The sequence below is a fragment of the Mucor mucedo genome (assembly GCF_025094135.1).
Source record: "Mucor mucedo strain NRRL 3635 chromosome Unknown EV154scaffold_327, whole genome shotgun sequence".
In the NCBI taxonomy this organism is placed as follows: domain Eukaryota; kingdom Fungi; phylum Mucoromycota; class Mucoromycetes; order Mucorales; family Mucoraceae; genus Mucor; species Mucor mucedo.
Genome location: NW_026252611.1, coordinates 1 through 15,384, shown reverse-complemented (window position 1 = coordinate 15,384; position 15,384 = coordinate 1). Strand labels below are relative to the sequence as shown.

General features: G+C 38.5%; 3 protein-coding genes and 1 non-coding gene across 4 annotated transcripts; all 4 read left to right on the top strand.

The window, feature by feature from the left end:
- Window positions 1–295: 295 nt before the first annotated feature.
- EV154DRAFT_488977 (uncharacterized protein) lies at window positions 296–963 on the top strand (the record flags this gene model as incomplete). The annotated part of the gene is made up of 2 exons (XM_051599227.1): window positions 296–815; window positions 890–963. 2 exons carry the CDS (start codon window positions 296–298, stop codon window positions 961–963), a joined length of 594 nt encoding a protein of 197 aa, XP_051449974.1.
- A 393-nt stretch (window positions 964–1,356) lies between these two features.
- Window positions 1,357–2,055, top strand: EV154DRAFT_488976 (uncharacterized protein; the record flags this gene model as incomplete). Its single annotated transcript, XM_051599226.1, has 3 exons — window positions 1,357–1,502; window positions 1,564–1,694; window positions 2,003–2,055. The coding sequence occupies 3 exons, from the start codon at window positions 1,357–1,359 to the stop codon at window positions 2,053–2,055; spliced, it is 330 nt and encodes a 109-aa protein (XP_051449973.1).
- Window positions 2,056–2,456: 401 nt separating this feature from the next.
- On the top strand, window positions 2,457–3,850 carry EV154DRAFT_488975 (uncharacterized protein; the record flags this gene model as incomplete). Its single annotated transcript, XM_051599225.1, has 5 exons — window positions 2,457–2,602; window positions 2,632–2,941; window positions 3,000–3,209; window positions 3,578–3,645; window positions 3,751–3,850. The coding sequence occupies 5 exons, from the start codon at window positions 2,457–2,459 to the stop codon at window positions 3,848–3,850; spliced, it is 834 nt and encodes a 277-aa protein (XP_051449972.1).
- Window positions 3,851–15,062: 11,212 nt separating this feature from the next.
- Window positions 15,063–15,135, top strand: EV154DRAFT_t180. The gene has a single exon. It is a non-coding gene; the product is annotated as a tRNA-Lys (tRNA).
- The last annotated feature ends 249 nt before the right edge of the window (window positions 15,136–15,384 follow it).

Here is a 15,384-nt window from a genome sequence, read left to right as displayed (position 1 = left end):
CGATTTGATTTTTCCAGATGTTGCAAAAATGATTTGTGTTTGGCACATTAGAGCCCAAAATGTTAAGGCCAATTTTTTTAAATTGTTCGAAAAATCGGAAGATTTCAAAGAATTGGAAGGTCTTTTCTGGGATTTGCATAGGTGCAAGAGTGACGAAGAAGTGCTTTCTGCTGTTGAGAATATCAAAAAACATGCATTGGTTTCAAGAAAGCCCGAAAAAATCAATGAATTTGTGGATGAATTGTTTAAACAAAGAGCTTACTGGATAAGACAATACACCGATAAGTTTCCTCATATGGGCAATTATACAACCAGTCCTGCGGAAGCTGCACATAGTGCACTTAAAGGAAACAATAGGGCTATTGTTAAGTGCACTATGCCTAAGACATTTGTGCAGCTTGATATGGTTCTCAAAAACCAAAAGGTCAAAAGCAACATGGCCAAATGGTTTTCGAAGATTTCGTGTGATCCATCATTGATTGGAAATCCAATGTACGCAAAAATCCTCAAGGTTGTCAGCGCTTACGCCATTAAAAAGATAAGGGAGCAAGTAAATTCTTTTTACGATGAGATGAAGAAGAATAAATTAAGGCCATGCACTGGTGTCTTCAAAAGTACCATGAATCTTCCGTGCAGACACACGATTTTTGACGAAGAATACAAAAACATTATAGAAGGTGGCAGTGGCAATGTATCAAATATACAAGCCAGATCAGACATTTTTGTTTTTCTTTCTTCGGTTGACATAATATGGCATATCAATAAGGGGAATGCTGATAAACAAATCGCACCCACAGCCGCAACCGAAAGTACAGGTAATGATAAGCAATTCCTTTTTTTTAAAAAAAAAAATGAAAGTCCATAAGTTATTTTTTTTATTGCACTACAGACATGTATGCAGATGCAACCGAGACGGAGATAACTATCTTCAAATTAAAGACGGCATTAGATTCAATTAATTAAGCATGTCAAGGACGAGAAGCTTGATTAATTCGTAATTTGACGTCGAACTTGGTCAAGCTTCAAGACATTGAGATTATCCAGCCTCCTCCAAAAAAAACGAAAGACTCAAACTTGCCATCCAGTCGTAAGTAGTGCTATATATAATGCTATCGATGCTGATTTTTTACTGATAGTAGTATTATTATTATTAGAAAAAGTGGCCAAATCAGGACAGATGCTGTCTCAAGGCGAATCAGTGCATGTCGATGTCCACAAAGAGGCGAGAATAAAAAAGCTGCAACAAAAGAAGGCTTTGCCCAAACCCGTTTTGACAAGTCACATGCTGGAAAAGGGCGCCAGTCTCCAGGGCAAATAAGTTACCAAGCCCCCCCCCATCATGTCCTTCAAGCTTGTATGCCCAAGTTCATGATCGGTCTTGTTGCTTTGGTGACGGATGTTGATGGAGATGGAAACTGCGGCTTCCAAACTATAGCTGCATCAGTTGGAAAAGAAGACGTTCTAAGAACAGCAATTTCTGTTGGTGTTGAAGTCAATGATAAGTATGAAAGATGAAGATTTCTACATGTATGTTAGAAAATCTCTGTACAATCATCTAATCAGCAACAAAACACACTACCTTTCGTACATTTTTGCTGATTGTATCATGGAGTATGAAGAATTATTAAAAAGTATTAACCTATCGTATAGAGGTGGTTGTGAAATCAACAATTGGATGATCATGAACTCCACAGGTAACTATATGTTTAAATTTAATTATATATTGAAAAAATGCTAATTCTTCCAAAAACATGTCAGGTTATCTGATTGCGGATTTGTACCAACGCCCTGTTTATTTCTATTCACAGAAGAGCAAAAATATTTGTACCTTCTTGCCGGATTGTCCCATAAACTCAAATCGACCCATCAGTTTTTTATTCTATGGAAACCATTACATGTCACTCCAAATGTATCCCGACTGTCCTCTTCTCCCATTAACTAATAACTTAGAATATAGAAAAGCAATAGATTCCAACTATTGGAATTTATATGTCAACTCTAGAATCGCTCTATACAAAACATTACACTCTCAAGAAACAACAAACTCCACTTTGATTGAATCAAACAACCCAAAAAAAGAACATATAGACCTTACAAAAAATGAAATACAACAAAACACCCACAAAAACCATATAAGCCAAAAACAAGAAAAAATTCAAATAAACCAAAAACAAGATAAAAACCAAATAGGTCAAAAACAAGAAAAAATTCAAACAAACCAAAAACAAGAAAAAATTCAAATAAACAAAAACAACACGAAAATCAAAAAACCCAACAAGAACAAGAAAAAATATTAATTAAAATCAATTTAAAAAAAATAGCAACAACCGCAAAAACAGCACCATTAAAAAACAACTGCTCGACTTGTTTCCGATACGATTCTATGCAAGCCCAAACGTGTAGTCTTGCCCCCTCTTCCTCCACAGTCACCCTTTATTTTGAAAACCTTGTAAAAAATGCGTAACCTAGCTACGCCTGCAATCACAACGCTTTCCTGCTTCAAGTGCCAAAAGCACATTTTCCAAGAAGGTGACCAGGATACGTCTATGTTCAAAGAATACACTGAAATCGACATCTTAACAAAGGAGCTTGATAAAAAAAAGTAAATGCGGAAAACAACCGCTACGAAAGAAAATACAAAAAACTTAAAGGTGAATGGCACAAATTAAACAATAAGCTTAACCCAAGATTAGATGAATTCTGCAAGTCCCATAAAATCCAGGAATTTCTGCCAACAATTACCAAGTACAACTGTCTAAGTGTTGATTTTGAATCACTTAAACGTCGCGCCTTCGAGTTGGTCAATAGTGGAATTGTCCAAAAACTAGTTTCGGGGGAAATCAAAAGTATATTTAAATCTAAAGCTGGTCAAGATAACTCCGGAACGCAAGCCAACCTTAAACACTTTGTCCACTTTGAACAAAACCAAAAACAGATCATGGTAAGAAAAAAGATTAGCGTCAAATTTGACATATCACTTATATTGTATGTATCATTAGCCTGGGTATTATGGCCCGAAAGGCTTTGAGGTCATTGGTCATGCAGCACTTCGTCGATTTAACCAGGATGAGTACAAAAATTCTGAAGTCAAGAAATCAACCTCTTTCAGACACCACGAATTTCTTACAATTATTGTCAATCCCGAAATCGCTTGTCGAATAATCGCTGAAGATCAAGGTGTTTGTTGTGATCGAGCTTTATATATTCATGTATGCTTGATCTACACAGCATATTTTTATCCATTACGATAATTTTATAAACACTTCTTTTAATGTTGCATATTAAATATTCACAATTGACTTAACAAACTAGCACGATATTCATCAAGCTAAATACAAGTACAAAAGTATACATTTATTATACAATTATTCTAAAAAGACATTATTAATATATTGTACTAATCAGATTAGCGGAGGCCAATGACAAGCGAGGTTTAAAAGTACAAACATGATAAATTTTTGAATGTACTTTGATGACTTTTAAATGTACGCGTCAAGTGACACTACAGACCTATTATAGAAACGTGTACCACTCTTTCTTCTATTATATGATTCTCATTGGATTACTTACTTTCAAGATATGGCGTGTCAGTCATAATCTTGCCTGTCATCTAGCCCTGTCTAAGAAGGAGGTCGAATTCAATATGTATATAAAGGACCCCTAAACTTTATGTTAATAAAAGTTCAGTTAATTTTTGCAATCTGGTTAATCTTACTTGTCATTTTTCCTAAATTATCATCGATTTATCAGTGTTTTACTCGAAGATGCTGCCAAAATTATGATTGAAACTTATGAAATTGGTTCACTTTTAAACCCTTTCCACTTCACAGCCGATTTTGAAGAAGATTAGATAAAAAATATAATATAAATAAAACCTAGACCTGAAAAGCAACACATAGAAAATAAGTATGTTTATAGTGATAGGAAAATTAGACGTATAAATATTCAAATACGCAGTCGTTCAAAAGTACAGACGTATGAAAAAAATAAAAGTATAAAAACAGACGTATAAAAAACATGGACGTACAAAAAAAATAGACGTACTGATAATTTAAACAGATGTATAAAGTTTTTTTAGACATGTAAAAAGAATAGACATGTAAAAAGAATAGACATGTAAAAAGAATAGACATGTAAAAAAAAATAGACATGTAAAAAGAATAGACTAACTGGAAATTCAAACAGACGTAAAAGCAGACGTAAAAAAATCAGACATAAACAAAACAGACGTACATAAAAAAAAAACGTATGAAGAGTATATTACGTAATATTTTGAGACAGTCACGTGAATATACGTAAACTTTTTGGCCGTGTAACCATAGTTGGGCCATTTCATTAAAATATCATTTAATTCATCTGATTTTGGATTTAAGAAGGGTTTACTTAATTTTTTACGTGTAAAGTTCCATTTGTTTTTTACGAGATTTATTGAAGTGATTTAAGGGAAATATCATGATTTATTTGTAATTAGGTATTAGTGATTTGGGTTTGTAGCAAATAATGACGGGTAGCAATTCCAGCATACATTATCAGCTACATTTATAAATTTAAACAAGGCAAAGGCTGTACAAAATCTTTCTTCCCAGTTTTTGGTTGTTTAACGTGTCTACCTGTACAGCTTTCTTGTCTGCATCGTCCGCATTTGTTACTGCACAGAGAACCTTTGGAACTTCCAGGACAGTTATCTACCATGCATACCACACATACTCTTTTCCGTTTTCTGTTATTTGATAGATTGATTACTTCAGCTGTAACGTGGCGTGAAAGTGGTATTGTAAGAGGGGTGGCACCCGGGAAATGTCTGGAGCGATATGCAGGGCGTATCATCTGTAATTGAGGTGATGGTGGGTTGATTGTACCAAGTGGAAAATGTTGCTCTATAGGGGGTATTGGTTTGGGTAATGCAGGTATTGATCTTATAAACCTGGATGGGGATTCAGCAAGTACTCGAACACTTTGTGATATTTCAATATTTTTGAGAACAGTATTTCCGTATTTTTTCCTGTCTTCTAAAATGTTAAAATATGATTTTAAATGCCCTGGTGTCTTGTAATAAATATTGGTATCATGTTGGCAATGTTTAGAGTTCCATGTTAAAGCGAAAAGCTCGAAATTCGGTTTTTCCGAATCAAAAGGTTGGTATATAGATGTACTCTCTTGGCCTTGGGTATTAATTAGAGTTTCAAAAAGACATACTTCTTCCTTTGTATGAACAGCAGTTACAGCATACAAGGTGCCTTGACAATTCGATAGATATTTGTATTTGAACTTGTTAGCGGAATAACCAATTTTCGGAAGCTCTACCACAGGCAAAGAAGCAAGTTCTGTCATCCGACCTTTTGTTATTTTAACTTTTTTTGGAGCAAGAGATTCAGTAGGCCTAATTCCAATTGAGTTGCCAAATGTTCTGGGTATATCGACGACACCAAAAGTTTCATTGGTCTGTTCAAAATTCAAGTAACTCCCATAGCGTTCACAGGTATAATTCATAACGGTATCGTGACCTACTTCAGCTCTTAATAAATTTATAGCCAGTACAAGCCAAGGACTATAATGGCCTTGATGCTTTTTACCGTATCTGTTAATTGATCCAACCTATGATGATGTATAACTTTCAGTTTATGAAATATTTTTTAAATCATTTATTACTTACATTGAGGTTATGATATAACCGGTAGTCGGCTAAAATTGAGTCGGTCAATCTAACTGATGCATTGTAAGAAGCAAACCTTCGAACAATGTTCATATGGCATGCTCCTTCAACCGAGCTTGTTCCTCTGGAGCATTTATATGTCATGAGATTGTTTTTGTCCAAGCCTTTTTCAGTATATAATGGAGGCCCATTAACAACGTCTGAGACATGTCCTTGCTTCACCGAATCCAAAACATGCAGGGACATGGCAACCGCTGCGTCATTGAAGAGTTTAAGGCCGGAATGCTCACACCTGAGAGGACCGTAGCTTTCAAAAAGGAATTTCAAGGCGGGGTATAATTCTTCGGCTGGGGGTATATGCCTTCTTACACGTTCGAATATCCAAGCAGGGTTTACGAACATCCGTGTCTTTCAGTCCGTACCAATACTTTCAAGATAACTTTCTACTAAAGCTTTATCCTCTTGGTCACATACATACATGATGTCACGGAAACGACGCATGAAGTCTTTTTGCATTCCATGAGACTTATTAATTTTGATCATGTCCATAATATGAAATCCAACTTTTAAAACACGGGAGTCGACAGAATTCTTATTGGTATTGATTGGTGAAGAAGTGGTATCGCTGCTAATGGGTGGTATTTGTATGATTGGGGTATTATAAGTATCAGAAACTACATTATGTACTCTTTCTGAAGCTGTAAACAGATATTTGCATTTGATATAAACAGTGAAGGGTATGTTATGGAAATCACCTAAGGTCAGAACCTCATTGTAACACTCCAAAGGGTATCCAGGAATAGTTATTTTCACAACTTTTACAATAAGTGCGCTGTTGGTATGAAGTGCTTCATGGGTATTATTTGTAGGAGGGGTATCATCATTGCATATATAGCTGTATCCAGCAACAGAGGACGAGGCAGATTTGTCCAAATGAATTGCAATAAAAGAACCGGCTGTTGTGTTGACAGTTACTTTCTGATGAACCGTGGGCATATGTTTGTATCTGGTATAAATTTCGTATGACACCCAAGCGTCCAAAGCTGCATAATTTATTTGCTCTTCTGAAAGGATTGGGGCTTCCCAATTGCCACAACGAACAAAATTTGTCTTGGGTAACTGCACCTTCAGAACAAGCCCACATATATCGGCCAAAGATGTATTTCTTCTTTCCATGAGATCCTTATCTTTGCAAAAGGTACCAAGTTCCAGTTGACCAGGGCATTGTTGGAGACCAAAATAGCGAAATCTTGTAAGATCACCGCTGACGTTTTTTCCGATTTTGGCTATTTTGGTATCAGTGAGGATCTTGATTAAATTTTCAGGTAGATTGTCTGAGGCGAATGAGTGTATTCTCATCAAGTAAACAGAATTACCGTAAGCGATTTGCACCAAAGCAACAGGAACGAACTTCAAACCAGACTGCTCACTGATGGAAATTGCTGATCTTTTACCTCTTACAGCCCATTCGCAGTCAAATCGAATGGCAATTGTACCCTGCTGTAAACATTCGTCAAGAAGTTTTTGGCATGATAGAAGGAAGAGGATCAAGTCGAATACGGCCATTCTTTAAATACCAACTATCAGTAAGCCAGTCAGGAGTAGGACGAACTTGTTTTAACCAGGAACGACCTAAAATAAGATCAAATTTGGTTGTGAAAACATATGCAGTAATTTCATTGAGATACCCGTTTAGATTAATTAGCATGGCAACCTTGTATTTTATCTTGGATATCTCACCACCAGCAGTTTCAACTTGACGATCATGAACCAGTGTGAATCGATGTTTAGGCAACATTTTTACAACTTGTGGAGATACATAGTTATCACTTGCGCCAGAGTCAATCAGAGTACCCAGTTGTTGTCCGTTGTGAGTAGCAGGATAAAGAGGAAGAGAAGTAGCAATAGCATTGAGTTCGTCAATGTGGTGAAGATCATCTGTCAATATTTTGGAATAAACAATAGGAATGGTTTCTACAACGACTTTATTTGAGGAGGTAGTGTTAGCAGTAGTGTTAGCAGGGTTATAATAAATAGAATGTGGTATGAGTGTGGGAAATTGTTTATCAAAAGATGAAGAGGCAGTAGAGTAAGAATCAAAATCAATAAGGTCTTTATTATTATCAGGAATATTTTCAGTATTATAAGTATCTGATTTGCAATGTAGTTGAACTTCCTGTCCATCAACTACATTGACTGAAAATCCTTCCTGCTTGAGTGCTGATCATCAAGTTTACTAATATCGGTGAGTCGGGTTTGGCAATTTCGTTTAATATGACCTTGTTTTTGACAATAGTAACAAGTAATTGGTCCACGAGAAGAGTTGCTATTTCCATTTCTATAACCACTGCTGCTGTTGCGTGAGTAATTGTTTTGACGATAAGATCCATTAGAACGGCTGAACGATCTATGGTTGTATCGGTTACTAAATCGGCTATCCATTGCATCCAGGTCCATGGGATCATCAACAACTGTACGTCGAACAGGAATAGTAGTTGGATTGACGGAATATGAACCATGCTCTTGTTGGGCACTGTCATAAGACAATGCAGCATGAATTGCATCCTTGATTGTTTCGGCCTCGTACTGTCGAATATGCGCACGCATTCGTTGATTGGATAGGCCTCGAACAAACTTGTCACATGCTTCTTCGTCGGTAATCTTGGGAATTGCGAGCTTTATGTCCATAAACTCATTGATGTACATAACGAGATCACCTGTTTGATGTAAGCTAGCTAGTCTATCACGAGCCAAACGATTCGCGTTGTCAGGACGGAAGAATTCAATGATTAAACGTTTTAATTCCAGCCAGGTGGTAGGAGCATTCTCCTCGAGTTCAATTGTACGAAACCATGCGTCCGCACGATCGCGCATAAGGGTTGACGCAAACAAGTAACTCTTTTCTTGAGACCAGTTAAAAAATGCGATATATCTTTCGACGGATCGAACCCAGCTATCGATAATAAGAGCATCCCTAGTACCATCGTATGTCGAAGGTTCCTTAACCTTTGCATTCTTGTTGTCTGCAAGTAAGGTTGTAAAATGTTTGATAAGCTCAGCATACTCGTGCTAATTACTAGAAGTGCCAGAAGCCAGAGGATCAGAGGTAGGGAATTCCGTAGTCATTGTTTCAAAAAATAAAAAAGTAAAATGTAATATTCAGTTATGGAATCTGGTGCTACCAAATGTAAGTTCAATGTTATTCTAATTCAACTCTCAGTGGTTAATTAGAATGAGAAAGTAGTAAAGAAGTATTTAATATTCAAATAGAAGATAATGGTTTATGGTTCTAATGTTAAGGGACATATATACTAAATGTAAAGATATAGGTGATCTGATAAATATAATAAATATGATGATGATGATGATAATGATAATGATGATGAATATTATAAACAGGTTATCGATATAAAATAGGTGAACCCGAAGTGGTGTTATGTTGTATATAATAAAGTGGTGTTATGTTGTATATAATAAAGTGGTGTTATTCAGCTTTGACCTTTTCCGATTCATATGATTATTCTTGAGTGGTACAAATCGTCTTTTCTGGTTCTTGGTCTTCTTGAGCCTAAGTTCAATTTCTAGAGGCATGTCTACGTCAAGGTCCGGACTTCGGGTCGGACTAACCCGGCTAGTCACGTGATTCTTTGAGACATCAGATCCATCGACATTTACAGACTTGACAAGAAATGATGCGTGGGCAGTTTGGTAATGATATCGCTTTCGTTCACTTTAAAAGTGGCTCGGTAATATTATTTTGGTTATTCTTCTTTGTTCCTTGGTTCTGGTTCCCTCATTTGTGGAATGACGCGTTAATCTTGTCTGAGAAATGGAGATCTAGTTGGTACTGAGTTTAGCGGTGAGAAAAGAGTTTCTAAAAATACGTGATAAAGACCCGACAGATAATATTGCGGTGAAACTATTTTTGGTGTTCTAGAAGTTTTTCTGGTATTCTTTCTCCGAAGGTTCAGTTCGCGTCTTTTGCTGCTTTTCTAAAATTGGCAGGTTGTTAATTATCTTAGTCGGTTACTCGTGAAATTCTCTTCTTTCTCAGTTACAATTATTTTTACTGTTATTTCGTCGCTCTCTCTCGTATCTCACTTATTTTATTATTACCTTCCTGTTATGTTTAGTTCTTCTATTTTTCTTATTATTCATATTATTTCCATCATAGTTTTTCCGTACCCTTATTTTATTTACTCTATTTTTGTATTGTTCTCATCATAGTTTTTCCGTACCATTTTATTATTTTATTCCATTTTCGTATTAGTTATTTTGTACCATAGTTGACAGCTGTCAAAACGTCTATATAAGATTGTCTGATCTATAATAATAAACGTCATCGAATTCTTTCTTTCTGATAAACTTTACTTGTTTTTAAACACTTGTGATTTATCTTTATTTCTTTGCAGATTTCAAAGCTTACTAGTGCAAATCTATATCTTTTTGTCTGTATTCTTTAACAATTAGTCTTACAGTCTCCTTCTTGTTATTCTATACGTTTGTTTATTCTTATTACTCTATACAAGGTAAACATAAAGACAATCAGATTCATTTCAAGAAAGTGAGTGCCTAGCTAGCTCAGGTTAAAGATTTTAATTTTATTATTTACAACAATGTATGGGCGACTCTATAGAGCATAAATGCCACAAAGGATGAACTAATTTAAATTTGAGGAGAAAATATAAAAAACCCAACAGAGAGCGTATGAGGGAAAAAAGGATTAGGAGTAAGAAAAGAGCTTGTAGACTAATGTATTTGTAAATGATCCTCTGGTTCGACTATCGGCTGGGAACTTTGATATGACTTACCACCGTAGCGACGCAGATGGAAGACAGATACAAATAGGTCATCTATGTAGGGAGCAGAGGGGGGGAAAGCCATGAATCACCAGGATCCGGATCAGGGGCGATATTAGCAAGAGGATGTAGAAGACAATCAATTGCATATAGTAATTGAAGTAAGTCAGACCAGTATGGTGGTGGACCTGAAGAAGCTGAAGTTGGAAGACTACTAATTGCAAAGTCAAGGCGATGAATTGTAGGTGATGGGGATTGTGGTAGAGATTTCCAAAGGGTTGACTCCAGAGCACGACAAGAGAGAAAGTGGTCACGAGTGATGTATTCACCAGAAAAGCAGGGGCATTGTTCACGCATGTTGGCGAATCGACCTAGACGCCAGCTTACTAGGCGACTTCTAGCCGTTTTGGACATTGGGAGATACAGTATAGGGTCAGGTTTAGAAGTACATGGACGACATGCTCGAAGTAAAACATGATGTCCAGAGGTAACAGCTTTAGCCATGAGAGTATCAAATTGGTCTTGCCAGAATTTTCTGAAGTGTGTATTCAGTAAAGCAGGAGTGGCGGGTAGTGGAGTTGGCAGAGATCTGTAGAGGGCATTCTTTTGGAGAAGAGAGATCAATCTGGGTGGTTTTTGTAGAGACTTCAGGAGAACAAGTAGACAGTCATCTGGTAGTGAATTAGCTCTCAACACATATCTAGTGACAAGCACGTTGTAGCGGTGTTTCATCGAGGGGAGGCAAGTAATATGTTTAGCAACATTGAACCATGATCCACCAACGAACATTCGAACAAGTCGGTTTTGTGTATCGTCAATGGCCTTTATTTGTGTAGCTGTGAGGTGGGATATGGCGAGACCGTACTCTATTTTTGGACGAATAAAGCTGGTATATAGCCGGTAGCATAGGAGGAGAGAGAAACCATTTTTGTGGACACCAACTGAAGTGAGGAGGGCCATGGTTTTGATTGCACTTGCTTGACGGAGGGATAGAATGCCAGGGCCATACAGACCATCCTTGTTGAAAGGTACGCCTAATTATACAAACTCATCGACTGTAGGTAGTGAGTTACCGTACAGTGTCATTTGAGTGCCGGTTGTGGGAGCATTGAGAACAGCACATTTTGAGGGACTCCACCGGTAGCCAATCGAGTGAGAGTGTTCAGCGGATAGGTTGAGCATGCGTTGTACTTGGGATGCAGATCCTAGGATAGCTACATCATCAGCGAACAAGAGGTAATTAATTGGAGTACGTTGAGTAGCACCAGGAGGGAGGACAGATGTCGTACTTGGTGTAGCAACAGACCGAAGAACACCAGGCAGAGAATTAATATAGAGAGAGTACAGTAAAGGTGACAGACGGAACCTTGGAGTACACCAGTAGCAGGAGAGAAGGGAGTGGATACATGATTGGAAATTAAGACTGAGATGTGAACATCATCAAATAAATTTACCAGTAGTGCAAGGATAGGCCTAGGGAGAGGAGAGTTGGCCAGAGAATTCAAGATAACTCGTCTATCCACGGTATCATAAGCGGCTTTTATATGAAGGAATGCTACCACTGGAAGGCGATGATTTGTACGGAGGTAGTCACGTACGAGGTCATGTAGACAAAGGGCTTGATCAAGGGGGCTGCGTTGTGGGCGAAACCCACCTTGAGCAACATCCAGTGGAGGGCTAAGGAGAGAGAGAGAGGCAGAGAGAGTGAATTCAAACAGTTTTCGAATGACAGATGTCAATGAAATAGGTCTGTAGTTGGCTGGGTCAAAAGGGTCACCTTTCTTGTGAATGGGAAATACATTAGCTATGCGCCATAGGCTAGGTGTATATGACCATTGGTAGCAGAGGGTGAACAAGAGAGAGAGTACTTTAGCTATGTCTTTGCCAAGAGACTTCAGCATTTCAGCTTTGAGGTGGTCAGAGCCAGGAGCCTTGCGTGATGGTAATCGGTTGATGTGTTCTAAAACACGATCAACGTCAAATAGTCCGTCATCAGGAACAGGGAGAGGACTATTGTCAAGGAAACTGGGTGGTGGAGGAGGACGACTGGCAGGAGGAGGGAGGAGGTTACCAGCGTATACGCTAGACAAGTGATTCGCCATTGCATCAACTGAAGCTTGAGGACCATCAAGATGAGCGTAGGTAGAAGAGCACTGTCTGCGACGTTTTATTCTTGCTAAGGTATCGGTGGCTTTAGAAAAGTTGGTTTCAAGGGACTCACAAAAGTTTTTCCAAGAAAGACGTTTTGCCTGCAGATACCAGGACGACGAAGAGATTTATGAGCTGTAAGATGTTGATTCCACCAGTAGGCTTTATCAACACCGCGAGAGTGGCGCCACCTGCCAAAGCAACGATCACGTTCTCGAGCGGCTTCTTGCATTTCATTGGACCAGAATACTTTCCACTTCTTACCAGAGTTAGGTTTTTTAACACCGACAGAAGAGTCAAGAGCTTGATAGAGGCGATCATTAAGATTTTGGTTGAGGCCATCAATATCAGGGCAGACCAGGGGAGGAATTATACACTAGATCAGTAAGAGAATCGACAAGAGGAGCAACAAGAGAAACAAACTTGGACTGAAATAGCGCTTTAGGACCATCTTCACCTAGTCGCGAGAGATTCCATAGGCGTCTTGGAGCTATGGTATCTCTACCCCCCAGATCCATCACCCCCAGACCTACTACCCCCAGATCGTAAAGCAGAATCATATTCAAATGACAGAGTCATAAGTCTATGATCTGAACCGAGAGAAAGATCAGATTCAACCACCAGGCAAGGGTGCTTGAAATTCCAGTCGGGTATGTTGGTTAGAAACAGATCTATGATGCTGCATTGTTCTGTACTTTTGCCGGAATGTTGAGAACGTTGCTACACCATGAGACAGAGATGAGTTTAGAACCAGGAGATCTTGTTGTTCACACCAAGTAGTTAGATCAGCACCACGAGGCGTAGTAATAGAATCACCAGTGAAAGGACCAAGACGTGCATTAAAGTCACCACAGAGAATGGTGTCAGAGCCTAGGGGGATAGACCTTAAAGCGGAAAGCACCAGCTCTCGAGAGAGGCTGGGTGGGAAGTATGAACAATGTACATTGACGCTACCAATTTTCATTGATAGGGTATATGCATTGGGAGAGGGAAGTTGAGTGACAGGAATAGGACATTGAGGCGAGACAAAGCATGACACACCACCGGATCCTCGACCATTACCATTAGAGACCAAAGTACCGTAGAGATGATATTGAGACCAATTGGCAGGCAAGTAACCAGCAGTGAGCCATGTTTCGGTGATGAAAAGGAGATCGGAATTAGTGACATGAGATAGTACATCTTGGATGGTTGTAGCCCGAAGACCATTAGCATTCCAGAGACTAAATGAGAAGGAGCGGAGGGAGGTGTTGTTGTTCGAATTGTAATGGACACTCATTAGAGTTCCATTTCAGATTCTGAGAGAGGTTCGACTTCATTGTTCTTGAAGTAGAATGCAGCCTTTCGAGGATCCACTTGGTCAAGTTTCTTACGAGCACCAGCAAGAGCATCTTTGGCATCTTCGTCATCGATCCAGCCAAATTCCACAAAGGAACGAGCAACAGGGCCAACAACAAGAGGACGCAAGAAGGTGAGAGTATCGATAGCACGACTATTGACAATGTCGTGCATCTTTTGACAACGTTCTTCGTATGTCAGGTCAGAGTATCTGGGATCCGCCAAATGTTTAGGATCAAGAGGATCAAAGTTTGGGAACAGAGTGGCGTCTACCTTAGTCATAGCATCTGTAAATGTTTTGACATATTGGACATGCATGAGTAATCCTAATACTCCAGAGGCAGGAAAGGTGACATCCAGGATACGACCAGTGTCAATGCCTGAACGTCGAAGGCGAGAACGGACTTCAGATCGAATGATCTTACGTGAGCGACCAATATAGACATATTGGAAGCCTTGAGGACCCTTATCCTCGGTGCTTTGGAAGGACGAGCAGCAGCGATTTTCTTCTTAAGTGATGAAGCAGGGGAAGTACGTTTGGGTTTTTCAGGGCGCGTTTCAGCGGTCTTGGTTGCCCATGTAGAGTCTTGGCTGGAGGAGCCGCGGTTACCATTCTCGGTGGATTGATTTAAAACCCGAGGTGGAGTGTTGGTTTTGGATGCACCGGGGTTGGTTGAAACGGAAACAAATTTTTCTTTTAAAATTTTATTTTCCGAGGCGAGAATCATATTTTCCTTTTCAAGAGTAGAGATTTTTTCTTTCAGAAGTGCCATTTCTTTCAAAATTGTAGAGTGTTCGTTAACTTGAGAAGCGAGATTGTAGACATATTGCAAGAGTTGTCCGTGGTCGAGGTTGGGCTGTACAGAATCAATGGTGCAGTCCATTGCTTGTTGATTTTCCATTTTTTAAGAAATTAACAATTTTGAATTTTCTAAAAACTGTAGATCTTGTCCAATGGGGTTGAAAACTTGTTTGAAGGTACTTGAGGTAATAAGCTTTAATACTGTAAAACTTATTTTGGAAGTTGTTGCTAACGTTGTTGATTTTTTATCGATTTTAAAAGTACCGGCTAAAATATTTAACCGTTAAAATTTAATAAAAAGTTTGAGAAAGCGAAAGAGAGTGCCTAGCTAGCTCAATCGGTAGAGCGTGAGACTCTTAATCTCAAGGTTGGGGGTTCGACCCCCCCGTTGGGCTTACTTTTTATACCGTCGGTGTGTCGGAGTACAAATCAGTTGTGTATCGGGTCTGATATAAGCGTTAAGCTTTAGTTATAGATATTTAATTAGAGTTGTAAGAGCATCCCCAGCGGTTTTATAAATTTATTATTTATTTTTTTTATGGACAGATTTATTATTTTGAAATTTCCACAGTCGTTTGTTGATACAATGTGAGTGGTAGTGATTGGTTTAGATTTAGTTTGACAGTAAGGTAGAAGGAGAATAA